An 18,559-nucleotide genomic window follows, 5' to 3' on the forward strand; every position below is an offset into this window, starting at 1 on the left:
ATGTGGTTTCGATACATGACATCTTGCGGGCGCTCCGCCATCGTCATGAAGGACATACGATTGTCTCCGTTGTCGACAGATTGCAAGAAGCTCACACCATGTTGCATGCAGTTGCAGTTGTGAGTGTGGTGAGGACAATGTGGAACCTTGACCACCGTGGGTTCAGGTATCACAACCATTGGCTTTGGTGGAACGACGACCAACTTGTCGTTGCATGGACGCTCCACAGGAACAAAGTTGATAGTTTCCATCCGTTGAGGTTCCGGGGCGACGATCCTCTCCGGTTTTGGTTCAGGTTTTGGTTTAGGAGCTGGCGGTTGGGTGACGATCTCGGTTTTCGGAGTTGTAGTTGCCTCGATCTGACGCTCGATGATGTTCACAGACGCCTGTTGAGGGCAAGGTTGAGGTTGTTGGACGATCTGCAGGGTGTGAACCGGTGGAACCACTTGCTGAGGAATCATGTAGGAGTGTTGGTGAACCATCGGGGCGCTTTGGATGACGCTCATAGCCTGGACAGGCTGAGGAGCCGATTGGAAGTTGTAGGTTTGAATCTGTGGAGCCGTTTGACACTGTTGGGGGACCAAGTTGAAGGTTTGCACCGCTCTTTGACCCTCGGATTGCAACGAAATTTTCGCTGATTCTTGGTTCTCTCCTGCAGGATGTACGTCCACCAAGAAGGTAGACTTCTTGGATCTGTCGTTGTCGTTTACATCGTCGACTTCCTGGAGCTCTATCGCGTCCTTGCTTAACTCGTCGGTTAGAGACTTCTTCTCGATCCTCGTAGCTGGCACGGCCTGAGCCACTGCCAAAGCCAACAACAGAACGGCGAAACTGGCGTTTAGATGCATCGTACGATACCGAAACTCAGCGTTGTACTGAGGATTTGTTCGCCAGAGCTGGTTTTTAAAGGAATGTGCATGCGTTTCCTGGTGCCTCGTTACCGCGAGGGTGTTGAAATCGCGCACGCATATCAAAACACTCGACGCTGCTGACACGTGATAAATTTCGACGCGATTATGCAAGTTGTTGACAGAACGATCGGTGCAAGCGTGGATCACTTTTACTTGAAATTGACTCGTTAATTTAGGGCTGGATACATTTTCTATATTCTATTAGGGGAGTGTATTATTGCAGAGCAGATTAGAAGAAGATTCCCTTCCAAATTCTCAGCGAAAGTATTATAAAATGGCGGGTTGAGAACCATAGTGGTGTAATCCACATTTTAGCTATTCTGCGTAAAATGATGTTTTGTGTTCATTGTTTAAAAAAAACCAGGCAAAAACACTTCTACAAGCTCAGAAACGTGTTATAAAATGTCTGTATATAAAAATTGAAGGATGTTTAAATTCTGGAGTGAAATAACCACTGAAGTGTAAGTTTCATTTTAGCTGTTTTGCAATCGTTGATTAAAAAGATTCCAGATAAATATTAAAGTTACAGAAACACATCTGAAAGTGTAGAAAAGTGTTAAAAAATATCTGTGTATGAAAATAATTGAAGAGCGTTTAAATTCTCGAGTGAAATTTCAGAAACATATCAGTTAGTGAAAATTTAATAATGAGTACAGTTTTAATGAAGAATAATTTTTAACGTACAATATAATATGTTCTTTCATTTTTATGTAGAAATATTAATAATAGAGCGTAAGGTGGACTTATACCATTATGGTTCGAAATGCTTTGCTAACTTTGTTTAGTGACAAACTAAAGTTTCGCCATTTCTCAGCAAAGTATGAAGTAGATCGATTTTTACGATAAATAGAAGACATCTCGAAGGTTTCAAATCCATTGTTAATTCAAATTTGAAGAATTTAGACTTACACTGAACCCGCCAAATAATGAAACTTTTGAAACAGGAAGAATACAATTTTCACCCCAAATTTCACGCGTTGCTTTCAGAATTTCGTATCCAAACTTGCTGTTTTTGTTTCGCTTTTGTTCGCGTGAATTTAATAACGTCGCTCCTCTGCTTATTAAATACAATATTTCTTGAATAATACAAAACAGAGATATTCTGTATGCGACGCGTTACGTACTAAATACTGTTCACTTTACCTATGTAACTGGATCCTAATTACCACGTTTCTACCATGCGTCGCACATACGTGTCACGCAAGCGTGCATACATACGTGCATACGCGAGGGAAACTATTGTCCTATGTTCTATCCGTATGAACAAATAAAGTACGAATTATCGACCATTGTCGCGTTATGTGAAACACCACATTCGCCATATTCAATCGGCCTATTTAACGTATAATTTAAATCCGCGTTCTATAAAATTACTGGAAATGTAGCGTGGTCTGTGGTGGACTATTTCCCACCTGAACGGCGGTAGCAACCGTGTTTACCTCTTTTATCGTCCAATTCACACCGACAACATCCGTTCCCAACTACATATATCAGTCCCCATCCGCTATTTATCCAGATTTCCACTCCCTTTATTCGCTAACCAATGCTTCGACCACGCTACCAAATCGTATATACAGACTTTGCACTCCAAATTCAATTTTTCCTAAATCAAACCTTTTGTTTTGAAGCACCGTGATCTCGTTGGTCTTTCCACCACCATGTTCTCCGACGGCGAATATCATCGATGAATCTCTTTCAAAAATCAAATTACGCGCGAAACTCATGTTAGAATTATTTCTTTTGGATAACGAGGGTGAATGGATTGTCAAAAATTTGCTTCGTGTCCATTGAACTAGACAATATAGATTACAATAATAGACACTCTTTATCACATTTGGCACGCACGATTTTGTATTAAATCATTCAAACTGTCTTTAATATTTACCACTATCGACAAAATCCGATTTTGGTATTTTAGTATCGACTAATACGCGGTATGGTTTTGACGTCCATCAAGTATTCACGAAATTGAAGTACTTGAGCTATCGATACTTTTCAGCGCTTCCTGGTAAGAACTTACTATCGCACCAAGCTACTAGAGTCACGTCGATACCTAAAAGTATCAGTCCCATCAGGAGTTTGGGTCCTTAGAGGATTTCCGGAAGGGAGGTTAAACAGCCAAATGTATTTTTCATCGCGTAGCTTTCCGTATTACCAGAGTGTGCTTCAAGCAGCCTGTAACATATCCCTAATGGCATGACCTAACCGAGCTGGAGTGCACTAACAAATCTGCGATACGATCCTTATGAAATATTTCTTAATCTTTGTTTAAATACACTCGATCAAGGTTTAAGACTCTTCAAACAATAATACATTTCTTACTTTAATTTTGGTCTAGTCAGTGGAAATAATCGACTTGTGTACTGTTAATATTTCAAGATAATATTTTGGTAAACTTTCACATAGATAAATGAGTAAATTGCTACAATTTCGAAATCACTGTTATTTCTGTCAGTATATTGCAGTTTAACATTCAGCTCGAATATTGTACATTTAATGATTTTCAAAGATAAAAACGCTAATTGAATGATCATAATTGTATTTTGAACGGAATGAGGGTATCCATAACATTAGAGAGACTGAATTTAGATAGAAATTCAATGAGATTAATCACAGGAGGGGAAATTGGATCGAGGAAATTAAAACAATTTTTAACGAGCTAGGGAAATTGCTGTGTTAAATTAAAAATTCAGGGAACCTTCAATTATCACTAGACTGCGGATATTTATGCAAATTCAGATTTTTATTCATAGGACTAATAAAGTGAGAGGGTATCTTACTCTAAGTATTTCTTATATTTTTGCATATTAAGTGCATTCTGTAGTTTTTCGAGAATTAAAATGTCCAATAAATGCATACACATTCGCAGCCCAATTATCACAGTTCGATAAGTACAAGTTAATAGGATTTTCAGGGAGATCAGGACTGGGATCCCAAGTGGTAAGTGCCCAGGTTAAACATTAAAATTTTACACTCTTATATTGCATCATTTTTTATTTGCACTCGGTGGAATTGCATATACAGTGGAATATGCTGCCACAGGACTAGTATAACCTCTGCGTGATGCCTTAGCAAAGGTCAGCAAATCTCATGGTTACATCTGTTAAACAAAAGAAAAAGAAAACTATGAGTAACCATAGTATCATCTTCTGAGAGCCCCATATAATTAGCCCAATGAATACCATCGTTAAAATCACTTGAATCTTATCTCATTTTCAGACAAAATACACTTGTACAATTATGCTAATCGACTCTCGACCCACCTGTTTTCTCCTAGTGCATTTTCAAGTGCAATTTCGCCGCGTGGTGAGGGTGCGCATGGTGTCGACGCGTGACTCCGTCAGGCCGCATGTGGTTTCGATACATAACTTCGTACGGGTACTCGTCCACCATCATGTAGGACATCTGGTTGGCCTCCGTGTTAACATTTTTCACGGGCCCCATGCTCAGCGCACAGTTGCATTCGTGAGAGTGGTGAGGACAATGTGGAACCTTGACCACTGTGGGCTCAGGGATCACAACCATTGGCTTTGGTGGAACAACGACGAACTTGTCGTTGCACGGACGCTCCACAGGAACAAAATTGATAGTTTCCATCCGTTGAGGTTCCGGGGCGACGATCCTCTCCGGTTTTGGTTCAGGTTTTGGTTCAGGAGCTGGCGGTTGGGTGACGATCTCGGTTTTCGGAGCTGCAGTTGCCTCGATCTGACGCTCGATGATGTTCACAGACGCCTGTTGGGGGCAAGGTTGAGGTTGTTGGACGATCTGCAGGGTGTGAACCGGTGGAACCACTTGCTGAGGAATCATGTAGGAGTGTTGGTGAACCATCGGGGCGCTTTGGATGACGCTCATAGCCTGAACAGGCTGAGGAGCCGATTGGAAGTTGTAGGTTTGAATCTGTGGAGCCGTTTGACACTGTTGTGGGACCAAGTTGAAGGTTTGCACCGCGCCTTGACCCTCGGATTGCAACGAAATTTTCGCTGACTCTTGGTTCTCTGCTGCAGGACGAACATCCACCAAGAAGGTAGACTTCTTGGATCTGTCCTTGTCGTCTACATCGCCGACTTCCTCGAGCTCTATCGCGTCCTTGGTTAACTCGTCGGTTAGAGACTTCTTCTCGATCCTCGTAGCTGGCACGGCCTGGGCCACTGCCAAAGCCAACAACAGAAAGGCGAAACTGGCGTTCAGGTGCATCGTGAGATAGCGAAACTCAACGTTGTACTGAAGATTCATCCGACGAGAGTGGTTTTTAAAGCAGCACGCACGCACTTCGCGATAGCTACACGTCATTGTGAAATGTCGAAATTCCTCAGGCAGGTCGCTGACCATGCTAAATTTCGACATTGTTGCGTCGATTGTTTACAGAATTTTCGGTGCATGTCTGGACTCCACGTGTCGTGAGATCGAAAAATTTGAATCCTGTTTGGGAAATTTCTCATAAAATAGTAAATATTCCTTCCGTGTTAATGATTGTTCAAAACCTCGAAAAGAAATGGAAAATTGCAATATCCGGGAATCTTCGGAATCGTTTGTGCTCTTGACTTATACGTCTTAACCATATCTTTTGCATAACGTTAGAAAGGAGTCAGGAATAGGCAGACTCAGGTGTCTGGAGTGCCATTTTATTCTGCCGTTTCTGGAATGTATTTGTTTAAGGGAGCGTCCCGTAAAGACCATTGCAGACCTTCCGATACGGCCATAATAACTGTATAATTTCAGCCTGTATTTACGTACCACCGCATTTCGCCACGAGAAGCAGAATAATTGAGGACTCGTTCGGTCGAGAGTTGCAAAACTCGGTCTTGTTATCGTCAGCGTTATGATTATTATTACGTCCTCCTCTGTCAGGCTTCGAAATGGTGTTTCCAAACAATAACGCGCTACACATAATAACATAATGCAATAATTCAACCATTGCTCATAATATTTACTGCAAATTATTCCTGAGGGTGTACTGAAATAAAGAAAACACGTGCACGCGCTTGTAGCCACCCTCTGTTTCTAACGAGGCTAACTAGAATCCTTGTAAACATTATAAGACGGACGGCGCTTAGACTAATTAAATATTTAAAGATATATTCAAAATGAAAAATAAGATTTTGTTTTAAATTTTTAGAAACCCATAGAGGTATAGAATACAGTAGGATATAAATTTCGATTGTCTACTTTAATAGAATTTATTGTCGAGATCGTAACAAGATCTAGGTATTTCACTTGCACGTTTGCCCGAAAGGAAACCAATGAGTTCGTAGTCATAAAAAATCATCTATAAATCTTAGTCAGCAACCAGGTTGAACAATTTATCCTCCATAGAGACAGTTCATTCATCTTTTAATGGGAGAAATGGATTTCCGACCCATCCATTCTACCAACCATTTCCATCGATCTTCTTTGTAGAATGTAGAACTCGAAACGTTTTTCTAAATTCGACAAGTGTTGACAGATGAAGTTCCCCGGGGATATAATATTAGTCTCTTTGCCTCCAACCGACACGATTATTGTTAGATTCCGAATCACGTCGTAACAATTTCTTCGAGCTCGACTGTTCCATTATATTTAGCTTTGGTTTTTACGCGTCGATCTCGTTACTTGGCAATTATTTTCACATTGCTACAACCAAAAGGAATAGTCGAGAGAAATTTAAAGGGTTCTAATTGAAATCGAATCCGATTTTCCATGCTCTGATTGAGATACGATCAATAACGTAACAGTTCACCGATCAAATTCTGATTGGACATACTATTTAGGATCGATTTAGGATTTCATTATGGTTCCATTTCATTTCAAATACATTTTTAATCCCGAACATGCAATTTTAGATTTATTTACATTTATTACAGTGTTTGTACTATCTCCTACTGTTTTTACGCTATGGCTAGAGCCGGTTGCGTTGAAACCTCTGTATTCTAAAGTGGAAAATTGGATTTTATTTCAGCTTTTTCAAAAATGGAGCGCGTTGCATCGATGCTTTTTCTGTCGAAACCTTTTCCGAACTCATAAATTGATATATCACGTAACCTTTTACATTTATTATAAATCCCACTGAATACTTTAACATTTGTTTTCAAGCAAAAGATTTGTTCGATAAATAAATGCAACAGTTATTTGGAAATATTACCACCTCAATTATATTTCGAACTTGTTATCGTAGTATTATAAAGTGCGTTACAGGTCGCGTTAATAATCGAAGCATGTTGATTTCAGTTAAAATTAAAGAACAAATTTATAATCCTCAAGGAATATGCGTACGTATAAACACCAAGGCTTGGTTAAATTACCATTAATTACCATAATCATTAACGTACTTTGAAATCTTTTCAAAATGGTGTCTTTTAAGAGGACAAACTTTGAACAGAAATCGCTAGCTCGTGAACGTTTTCCTCGTAAACTGCACTCTATAATATTAACTAATCCTTCTTAATCGATCCATCTTTGCGTCCTCTTTAAAAGAATATTAAGAGCCCTAGATCGAAAGCGGTGATCCATTTAGAAGTTACGAATTTTACCACGAACGTTCATATACTCGTCACGCTGCGCGACGCTTCGCAGAAATGATCGATGACGTTTAAATAAGAGAGACGATCCCGTTAAAAAAATAACCAATTAAATCCATTTAAATTATGAATAAGAGAACATTCTCAAAAATTCATTTGTACCGGTTGTTATTTAAAAACAGACACTCCAGGTCCGATAGTTTCCAGAATATTTATTTCGAAACAACCTACAATATTCAGTTCCTTCATAAATAACAATCACCAAATTCGTAAAAATAATTCCATAGGTATTCCATACCACCAGAACGATCCTCGTAGTTTTCCAGAATATTTATTTCGTAACAACCAACAATATTCAGTTCCTTCCCAAATAACAATTGCCAATTACATAAAAATAATTCCATAGGTATTCTATAACACCAGAACGATCCTCATAGTTTTCCAGAATATTTATTTCGAAACAGTCTACAATACTCAGTTCGTTCTAAATTAATAATCGCTAATTTCGTAATAATAATTCCATAGATATTCCTCAACTCCAGGACGACCATCATAATTTTCCAGAATATTTATTTTGACACTGTTTATAGATATTCCTTAACTCCAGGACAACCCTCATAGTTTCCCAGAATATTTATTTCGAAATAGTCTACAATACTCAGTTCGTTCTAAAGGAACAATCGTCAATTTGGTAATAATAATTCCACAGATATTCCATAACTCCAGGACCCTCATAGTTCCCCAGAATATTTATTTCGAAACAGTCTACAAAATTCAGTTCTAAAAGAACCATCACCAATTTCGTAATAATAATTCCACAGATATTCCTCAACTCCAAGACGACCCTCATAATTTTCCAGAATATTTATTTTGACACCGTTTATAGATATTCCTTAACTCCAGGACGACCCTCATAGTTTCCCAAAATATTTATTTCGAAACAGTCTACAAAATTCAGTTCTAAAAGAACGATCACCAATTTCGTAATAATAATTCCACAGATATTCCTCAACTCCAAGACGACCCTCATAATTTTCCAGAATATTTATTTTGACACCGTTTATAGATATTCCTTAACTCCAGGACGACCCTCATAGTTTCCCAGAATATTTATTTCGAAATAGTCTACAATACTCAGTTCGTTCTAAAGGAACAATCGTCAATTTCATAATAATAATTCCACAGATATTCCATAACTCCAGGACCCTCATAGTTCCCCAGAATATTTATTTCGAAACAGTCTACAAAATTCAGTTCTAAAAGAACGATCACCAATTTCGTAATAATAATTCCATAGATATCCCTTAAGAGTGCCATCGGTCATCGTTTCCATTCCATCAAGGAAGCATTAGAGGCCCTGTTACCAATTTTATCTCGACGGGTTCGGGCTCGGTATATACTTCTGTGGATTCCAACGGTCCTTCTTCATTGAGAGGCTGCTCCTGCTTCGTGTTGCTCTCCTTGAATTCCTTCGAATCCTCCGCAGAAATACCTTTACCAGCAGCGTCCCTTTTCCCCTTAAACTCCTCCTGCGACTGGTCCTCGCGAGGATCGCGACCACTGTTGCCACGATCGTCGTCGTTCGTCTTTTTAACGGCCCCATCTCTTCCATAAACGATCTCGACAGTCCGCAGTGGACTCCTTTCAGGCTCCCGCTCCTTTCGATCCTGCCAGACGCTACCATTGCCTCCCACGATTCCGTCTCTGGCGACGTTCTGCACCCTCCTTAGGACATCATGTTCCGGTGATAGGTTGTAGCCACTGTGCTTGATCTCTTCAGATTGATCCCTTCGAGGTTGAAATAATCGATCCACTCCTGGCATTCTGGAGCCCGCTGGACTGCCTAAATCGGGAACCTGCCATCCGGAATACTGTTCGGATCGAGCGTTAGGGTACTCGTCCTCCACGGAGTCGTCGTTGAACCTGTCCGCCCTGTAGACTGGGTGAATATTCTTCTTGGAGGCCTCGTAGGCGTTTCGCAGCCTCTCGACGCCCTCGAAATAGGGTTCCTCAACGGGGGAATAATAATCAGAGTATTGGTCTTGAGTCGACAAGTCGGATTGAGGTCTGACAGCGTCGTAGAAGCTCGATTTCCTGTAGGGAGTCTTCTCGAAGGCTGAGACGCGTGGCTGATAAGGGGTCACCGGAGCATCTACGTTGTAAAGAGAGGAGGACGGTGCAGGAGCCACATTAGAATCGAATTTTCTCTCGAAGGCGAAGGGATTCTGGCGTTTGCATGTGTTCTCGGCTCTGTTGACGATTGGCGTGGCTTCTCTGCCTCCAAGGGCTCGGTTGTACGGGCCGTAAGGGTACGAAGAGTACGGTGAGGACTCGAAGGGTTGGTTCCTAGGCCTGTGAACGATCTCCGACTCGATGCCACGGTACTCTCTTGGGGATGGTGGCACAGACCTGAAAGAAACATTTTTAAACTCTTATTTCACTAACGATTCTTTGAGGAGACAGTAGAAGCGAACAAAATGACCCATTCGTAATTTCTAATAAAAATTGTAAAATATTTATTTCCATTAAGCTATACATATCTTCGAGTATCCATCGTTTAGATTTCTTTGGTATAAATAAATGCACTATAATCGTTGGTAGTTCTAGCGTTCAAAGATCCAAATTTCGAATTGAAATTGGTCAAATAAAAATTTATTTATTACTTTCATGACACAAATATAATAATGAGAATGCTTTTCAAAGAATATTAATCATTCTTGGATACATTCTAATTCTAGGATACACTTTTATCGAAACTCCGGTCTCACAATTTCACGATTATGGTCCGACAGTCGACAGTTAAAGGTTGACAATTTATTACACAGTTACTAAATCGTGGCAAACGTAATAATTTCCCCGGACTCCGAGCCAGAATATATTCTACTATGGCAGAGAATATCGAATTTCTTACCAGGATGCCAGGGCGTCTGGGCGATCTCGAGCGCACGAGGGACAGGAAGCATGTCTAGGATTCCTTGCTCGTCGATCGTAAATCCGTGGCGATCCAGCGACCAGGATCACGTCCACGACCAGACAGAGCAGGACGAATTCCCAAACGATTCTACCGACCATGCTATCGGGTTGTTATTAAGCACAAAGTTGATCGACGACTCTTTATATATCCCGACACGCGACAAGGACGCGCGTGTAGATTTGTTTTCAGTCTCTCTCGGTTGCATCATAATCCCGCGCTGCAATTTATGCAGGAGGAGACCGAGACGATCTTCCGGGAAGACTCGCCGCGAACCTTGATCCACTTTCCGATGTTTTGCTGGAACTTCAGGGACTGTTGAGATTACGATGCAAATGAAATTTGCGAACGTCTTGTTTAGCTGTCCCCCACTTCGCGTATCGTTCGAGCCGATCTGCCAATTATGACGAGAAATCGGACAGTTTCGGACGTAGCGATTTTGGCACAGGGCTCGTCGAATCCCTTCGATGCGTTTTTGGTTGTTTGTAGATTTCCGCGCGTAATTCTCTTTCGTTTCGTTAATTTGGTAGGACGCAATAACACGGAAAGAATAAATATCGGTTCCCGTGGATTTGCAGCGTGAAATAACAATAATAAATAACGACGTCGTTGCCTGGAATATGGGCACGCGAGCAATAGTTTTCGCTCGTTGACAAAACTTGTTACGCGATATACGGGGAACTTCCATTCCCCGTCCCCCAACCGTATTTGTTTCGAACCAACTTTGCACGCCCGGTGCAATTACACTAATCATTGCTTCCACAGATGAATCCACGCATGCAAAGCAAATCTGGCTCCCGTTGTACGCACAGTTTGCATACGTTTCGATTTATACGGCGTTCTAAATTCACGTATCCCATGAAAATATTGCAATTTATAAATTAGAATCTGTCAACAAATTTTTTTAACCGATACTCGGCCCGAGACAATTCTGCCTAATCGCCTGATGGCATTGCAAGCATTGCTGAAAGATGAAAGAAGAGAATCTTCAGTTTCCATTGGCTTAAAATAGTCTAACAATGCGTATTAGAAATAGTTAAATTTTAGACGAGTGCAATTCCGAAAATACTAGAGTTTTTCCCATAATTGAGCCACTGTTAGAAGTGGTAAGGCCTCCCCTTTGAAACGGTTTTTGGTTTATATCGATTGGACTTTCCGTTTTGAAGATATCGTAATTTATGTAAAGGGGTAATTTTTCAATTTCCACCATCTCTGTCTCCGTCTTACGCGTCGGATCTCACTCTCGCTCTCTCTCGTACGTGACCGAGTGACCGAGTGACGTAGTGTTTACTATTCACTACGAGCACGTGCGGTCGATGACCTTGACAAGCCCGTAGTGAAAGTTCATTCACCTCGCGACGTAAACAAACGCTTCGAACCCTTATATCTCCGGAACTAGCCACCGCATCGACTTGAAATTAAAACTGTCATATCTCCGGAACTAATTACGCCATCGACTTGTTCGAACGCTCGTTTTAAAGGGCATTTCATCCCCTATCCAATGACTATACCCTCACACTTACTTTGACACTGTATACCTAAAGAAGTTACTCCTATTGATTACACGACTGATGTGCGATAAAACTCGATTATAAATTCAATTGAAAATGAATTTAAATTTCTATACAGGACGTTTCCATAATTACTATCCCAGCATTTTTTCGTAAATAATTGTTTTCTCCGGAACTAAGTATCCACCTGAAACAAAATTCGTTTTCAAATACGTTTTATCTTCTATGCGATTCTAATTTAAAAATTTCTTGGTAGGAATGGATATACACGAAGCGTCCATAGGTTTGATGTTAGCATCTCAAGCTTATTCAATTTCGAATCCAATAAGTCGTTAAATTTTGATGGTTGTTGGGGAATAAAATTTCCTCGACTCCTGTGGAACCTAATGTTACCAACCGCGTCTTAATATTCACTAAAAGCAAGGGCGATAGAAATTTCGTGTTGTACGGTCCAACGAGCATTCGACCCACCGAGAGCACGTATCGCAACAGTCTATGGGAGTTTCTAGGCCCGGTTACGAACCGCGAGGGGGGTGGTTCCCCATTTGCCATTTACTCGATACAGATGTTTCGCGATGGAATGATCATTGGACTGCAACTCGGGGCATCCCCGTCGAGCAACAAAGCTTTTCTCGCAGCCCCCTTAACGCTGCACTCTTCGTTGTTTCCACTTCAAAGGCCGATACGAATGCGCTCGAGGATCCAACTCGAACGTGTTCCCAGCAACCAAGTTCGCAGCAACCGAACGATGAATAATTTATGCCGGGAGAATAATAACCGACGCATCGTCTGCTACCGACGAGAATAAATTCTGACGAAAACACTCGGGAGAGACGAATCTCGCGTGTTTACTGGAGCTACCTATCGAACCGTGGAATAAAGGAGAATGTCTAACGTCTTATAGGCCGGTTGGGATTAGGTTCGTAAGCCCATTTCAGCCACACGAGGTTTATCAAATTAGCAACGGTGGTGGTTCCAATTTCTCATTTTATTATCATACTTCTCATCGCTTATGAGGTTTAATTATTTGTAAAATTCTCTGTTTATTACGTTATTTTACAAATTTATAGTCGCGATTTAAATGGACACTGTAGAGCAAAGAAATAAATCGATCCTCTATTGTGATTGGCTTCTGGAAAGGATTAGTCAATAGTTTTTATTTTAATACCCTAGTGCGAGATATTTGTAAAATGGTTGTTTGACACAGATTATATTTCCAGGCCATACTGTTGGAAAAAAATATTCTCAGAGGTTTATTTTCCCAAACGTTTCTTCGCAGGCAGAACGCAGACGACGATATAATATCGAAGAAGTCATTGCAGTCGGTGAAGCAAATCATGAACTTCCTGAAAGAACGTACGTAAGATAACAAGAAAACCGTAACCGAGAAACGGTAATTAAAATGCATGGAAGACCAGAGCACGACGAATTTCATATTCAAATTTGATTTAAGAAGCTAATGGAAATCACGCGGGTTTAATTTTCCGGGGTCAATTCACGTTCGTCCGGGGACGTGAAAATTAATTTTTGAAAAATCAATCGAACGGCTACGCGTCGCGAGCAATTTAAAAATTTATTAAAAATATTGAATAATATTTAATTTCCGAGCACTCGAGTTACTATTGTCTCGTATCGTACCTTCAAACTGTCGACGAAAAATATATTTTGTCCACGTTTTATGGCTCGTGAACGTAAATTCGGTGTTTGTCGGCGATACGCGCGGAAAGTGACGTTTACTCGCAAAAAGTTTCGCGTTTCTGTGTTAAGATGCCAGAGAGGAGGGTTTGTTCCGGCGCTCGGGTCGCCGTGATCTCAGAAGACGGATCCTAAACTCGTTGAAGAAAGGGGAAAGACCGGATTTGGACAACAACAACGTGGCCCTGGAGTGCGCAGCCGCGTTGCAGCTATTCCTCGGCCATCTCAAGAAACCTGTGATGCCCCAACACGTGCAACAACTTCTTCTAGGTACTCGAGAACCGAAGAAATTGATTTGCACCTTTGTATCGGCTGTTGAAATAATAGAACTCGAGAGATACGTACAAGTTCCTTATCTTAAAGGGTCGTCGAAACAAATTTTAGCAGAGCGTTCGAATAAATAAATTATTAAAATTTAAATAAAGAAAGGGTTAATGAGTATGACGCTTAAGGAGGGATTGTAACAGCGTTAAAATTTAAAGTTTCTTATTTTTTCGTAAATAATTAAAAGTTCTGTTGTACTAGACTTCTAGAGACGCGTAGAGAGACCCTTAAACTATACGAAAATATTTTTTTAGTAAATTTTGTTTAGCTTATTAAATAGTAGTTATATCTTTTAATCTAAGATCCAGTCACAAAGATCAGAACGCAACATTTTCTTAATGCTGGTTAGTCTTCACTGCTACTGAACTTACTTTAAACAAAAAATACGGAAAATTAAGAATATTATATCATTTTGAAGAAAACATTTTTTTTTGTGTAGAAACTTTTTCTTCAAAATGCTATAGTTTCCTAAATTTTCCATGTTTTTTGTTTAAAATAGGTTTAGTACCAGTGAAAACCAACCAGCTTTAAGAAAATTTTGCGTTCTGATCTCTATGACGGAGGCTACTTTGTACACCTACTATGCTTAACTACTACTTAATAAAAGATAATAAAAAATTATTTTTCGCGCCCCTAAGTATCTAGTACAATAGAACTGTCAATGCTTTGCGAAAAAAAATAAGAAAGGAAACGTTAAACTTGAACGCTGTTGCGCGAGACTCCCCTCGTAGAATGAGAAAGCAACACAGTGGTCAAGTGACACGTATGGACACTGTTGAAACGCTGAACCTGTCGTATTAGCATATCGGGCTCATCTACGGGGAACACGCAAAGATCTAATCGCGCATAATAGAAAGCTCTTGATCCAATAGTCGGCGTAAATTGTGATTCCATTCGTACCCGTCAGGGAAGTAAGAACGACCGGTCATTAAATGGTAATTTTGCATCGACCAGCTGACAATCCTGGGGTGACCGCCCACGTGATTGCACGGGACGCCTGGGGTTTAATACGACAGGACGTCGGCGGCCGTCACGGGGAGCTTCTGGCCGGGCTTCTTGATTTACTGAGACACTTGACTCTTTCCGGCCCTCCATCCGAGAGATCGGAACTACGCGGTTCGCCACTTCCGATAGCGCTACTTCCAGTCTTTTTCACTTTAACGGTAAGCCCCTAACCGAACGTTAAACGCGGGGATTGGTACGACGTAAGGACAATGATTCGTCTCTCCCAGAGATGCCAGTGAGCTCGTAGAGTTTCGAAGAGTCGACAAAGACAAACTGTTACATGCTCTCTTTCTCGATTCTCCGAATCTGCCCGAAGTAATTTCGGACCGTCTCGTGGGAGACTAGAGAGAAAGGCTCATATTTGCCTTCTTTTTAACGTACACAGCAATCATATGAAAAGGTTAAATGAAACTAACAAATTTTCGATCTATTATATCTGGCACCTCATCTACTGCTGTAAGGAACGAACTACTTCCCGACAAGCTTGGGCATTCTGGTCGTTGATAGCGGTATAGTCCATCATAAAGTAGCATGTACTTTTAAATGTTCCTACAGGCCACTGCTGACCACTCCTCCAAACACTGAAAAGAAATAAAAAAAATCCACCTCCCCCGCCCCTTTAAATTGCAAAGCACTGTTAAAGTAACTTAAAGTTTACCTTGGTACTTATTTTTCTAACTTCATTTAACGTTGTTGCAGGCACTGAGGTGTATCCTAGTTTTAACTGTTTTAACATTTAACCTAAGGGGCGATATAAAGAACGTTCTCCAAAAAATTTGAAATTCCGAAACGCGAACGATTTAAAATATGGAGATCGTTCGTGCAACTGATCGATCGGATCCCATTGCAGCCAGCTGACCTGGTGAAATGGAAGCAAGTTGCCGCCAGATTCAGCGAATTAATTACCGAAGCCTCTGTGCAACTGCAGCTGAATGAAAATCGATCGTGTGACAGAGAATCCACGGATGGTTCGAACGGAAACACCGCCGACAACGTAAGAAACCAAACCACCGTTATGGTCTGAGGAAAAAAAATTCGTCTGCATAGGTTACCATGAATCATCCTGTTTGACGAAGCTATCGAAGGGCACTCTACTACAATAAAAAAACGAATAATACGTTTATTCGTAATTTTATTCATACTACTGGTATTTCCATAATAAAAATTTTAAATGGCGAACTTAAGATCTGCCTGTAAATTCAACGATGGCTCGAAGTGGTAGACTATTTTTTAAACCGAGGTTTAATAGATAGTATGGGTCTATGTTAAACTCTTTACGACAATATAACGATAAAGCAAATTTTTCATCAAGATCGTTTACTATGCGATATTTTATGGTGATTGACGGCTTTTCCTGACGATTATTCTGAATTAAAATTATAATCAATTTCGACAAATAATCCATGTGTATACAGCAGCTATCATAAATACACTGATATGCGATTGATTGGATAATTCCTCGTAACATTATAAATATAAATAAAACCGCTTCAGATATTATTCTATTTAATTAATTTTTTAACAAGTCTCTGGTAACTAAAAATTAAATGGCAGACTTTATACCAAATTAAATAAATATGTTAATTAAATATTTTATTAAGTATATATGTTTGTTCATTAAAAGCTTGTGACAGACTACCTGAATTCTTCGTTTTTAAAATAACAAATATCGAATAGAAACAGATGAAATGTATATGAAATCTTCTTAACTAACAGTAGCTTGCAAATCTTCAACTTCAGCGAGTTTTCATAGATGTCCTCCCAATCATTGTTTTGGCGGGCACCACAATTATGAAACACCTGGCGCCATCTTTAATAGGGGATTCTAACCAGAGGTGCCAGAAAAGCACCGACGGTGCCCTACTCACACATGCCAGATCACGCGTACGTGAGCTCGTGGAGTTACGGAAAGTCGACAAAGGCAAATGACGCATGCCCTCTTTCTCGATTCTTCGAAGTAATTTCGGACCGCCTCGTGGGAGTCGAGAGAGGAAACACATTTGCGTTCTCGCTCTTGGACAACTGAAATTCGACCTCACGTCGACGGCATAGGATTCCAAGTCTCGACTGGCCAGGTATTTTTTATTTTCCGACCTATGTATGTAGACAAATATAAGCAAGATACTATAATGAACAAAATTTTGTGAAATTTTTCTTACGGAAATACACGTTTTATGACCCCCTGATCATATTTGAATTATTGAAAAAAGATAAATTCATTTTTATTATTCCCATATATGAGCGGACATATGTCTATCATTTCAGATATCACTTCTGATACATCTGGCAACGTATAACCATTACTGCTGGCTACTGCCAGCCACTCGCAGCCTCCGCTGGCCTCTGCTGACCACCCCTGATGCTTCTAACAACGTATAACTATTACTACTTGTTACTGCTGGTCTCTGCATGCCTCTACATCCCTCTGCTGACCTCTGTTAGCCCCTGCTGACCACTGCTGACCACTGCTGACCTTTGTTATCAACTTCTGACATGATTTATAAGTATTCAAGCCTTGTATAATGTAAATCTATGGCAATAAATGATATAATTTAACAGAATTCTATGTGTTCTCATCATTTTCACCTTTCTTTTCCTCTCCAAATCATTGCCTTAGTTTTAAGAGACCGTTTTTCCGGTTAAAATTGGATTCCCAAAGTGTCCAGCTCTCGTACTTGCTGCCAAAATAAAAAATTAACTTTTAAATTTTTTTTTCTGTAACCGTCACTCTCGTACCTGTTGGCAAAATCGAGAATTCATTTTTTTCGTCAAAAAATTTTTGCTCGAAAATTTCGCCGATTTCCCAAAAAGTCCTGAAACAGCTGGAAAGCCCTGAAACAGCTGAAAAGTCCTGAAACAACTGGAAAGTCCTGAAACAACTTGGAAGTCCTGAAACTCTTTGGAATTTTGAAAAGTCCTGAAACAGCTGGAAAGTCCTGGAATTTCTTGGGCCCCCTGAATTTTTAGCAAAGTTCGGAGTTTCAGGTGTTTCCAGTTGTTTCAGGGCTTTCCAGCGGTTTCAGGCCTTTCCAGCTGTTTCAGGACGTCCCAGTTGTTTCAGGACTTTCCAGCTGGCTCTGGACTTAGAAAGAGGTTCAGGGAAACCAAGGAGTTTCAGGGAGTCTTATAACTAAGATAATGATTTGGAGAGGAAAAGAAAGGTAAAAAATGATGAGAACACATAGAATTCTTTGTAATTATATCATTTATTGCAATAGATTTACATTATACAATGTTTTAATACGTATATATCATGGCAGAAGTTGTTAACAAGGGTCAGCAGTGGTCAGCAGTGGTCAGCAATGGGTCAGCAGGGGTCAGCAGGGGTCAGCAGAGGCTTGCAGAGGCAAGCAGAGACCAGCAGGGGCAGGCAGTAACAAGTAGTAATCGTTATACGTTGTCGGAAGCATCAGGGATGGTCAGCAGTGGTCAGCGGAGGGCTGCGGAGGCCAGCAGTGGCAAGGAGTGGCAAGCAGAGACCAGCAGGGGCAAGCAGTGGCAAGTTGTAATCGTTATATGTTGTCGGAAGCATCAGCGGTGGTCAGCAATGGTCAGCGGAGGCCAGCAGGGGCCAGCAGAAGCCAGAAGGGGTAAGCAGTAACATGTAGTAATCGTCACACGTTGTCGGAAGCATCGGTGGTGGTCAGC

General features: G+C 40.6%; 3 protein-coding genes across 3 annotated transcripts; 1 reads left to right on the forward strand and 2 right to left on the reverse strand.

Moving 5' to 3' along the window:
• Positions 1-356: 356 nt before the first annotated feature.
• Positions 357-854, reverse strand: LOC122401673 (the record flags this gene model as incomplete). Its single annotated transcript, XM_043403953.1, has 1 exon — positions 357-854. A coding segment is annotated over exon 1 (492 nt), but the record flags the coding sequence as incomplete, so codon positions are not given.
• Positions 855-3,896: 3,042 nt separating this feature from the next.
• Positions 3,897-5,105, reverse strand: LOC122401727 (E3 ubiquitin-protein ligase RNF12-B-like). The gene is made up of 2 exons (XM_043404055.1): positions 4,175-5,105; positions 3,897-4,011 (listed from the first exon to the last, which is right to left on the reverse strand). The coding sequence occupies exon 1, from the start codon at positions 5,103-5,105 to the stop codon at positions 4,185-4,187; it is 921 nt and encodes a 306-aa protein (XP_043259990.1). The 3' UTR covers positions 3,897-4,011; positions 4,175-4,184.
• Positions 5,106-12,145: 7,040 nt separating this feature from the next.
• On the forward strand, positions 12,146-15,935 carry LOC122401674. The gene is made up of 5 exons (XM_043403954.1): positions 12,146-12,177; positions 13,095-13,243; positions 13,655-13,852; positions 14,861-15,069; positions 15,762-15,935. Exons 1-5 carry the CDS (start codon positions 12,146-12,148, stop codon positions 15,933-15,935), a joined length of 762 nt encoding a protein of 253 aa, XP_043259889.1.
• Positions 15,936-18,559: the final 2,624 nt, after the last annotated feature.

This window comes from Colletes gigas, unplaced genomic scaffold (assembly GCF_013123115.1).
Source record: "Colletes gigas isolate AHSC1104 unplaced genomic scaffold, ASM1312311v1 Colletes_gigas_Sc00027, whole genome shotgun sequence".
Taxonomy (NCBI): Eukaryota; Metazoa; Arthropoda; class Insecta; order Hymenoptera; family Colletidae; genus Colletes; species Colletes gigas.

What these genes read in the sequence shown, in the direction of transcription:
- LOC122401727 (XM_043404055.1), bottom strand. Translation starts at nt 5,105, where the DNA reads ATGCACCTGAACGCCAGTTTCGCCTTTCTGTTGTTGGCTTTGGCAGTG.
- LOC122401674 (XM_043403954.1), top strand. Translation starts at nt 12,146, where the DNA reads ATGGATATACACGAAGCGTCCATAGGTTTGAT. An exon ending in GAAGCGTCCATAGGTTTGAT is followed by an intron (nt 12,178 to 13,094) that starts GTTAGCATCTCA and finishes TGTTTGACACAG; the next exon opens with ATTATATTTCCAGGCCATAC. An exon ending in CAGTCTTTTTCACTTTAACG is followed by an intron (nt 15,070 to 15,761) that starts GTAAGCCCCTAA and finishes ATCCCATTGCAG; the next exon opens with CCAGCTGACCTGGTGAAATG.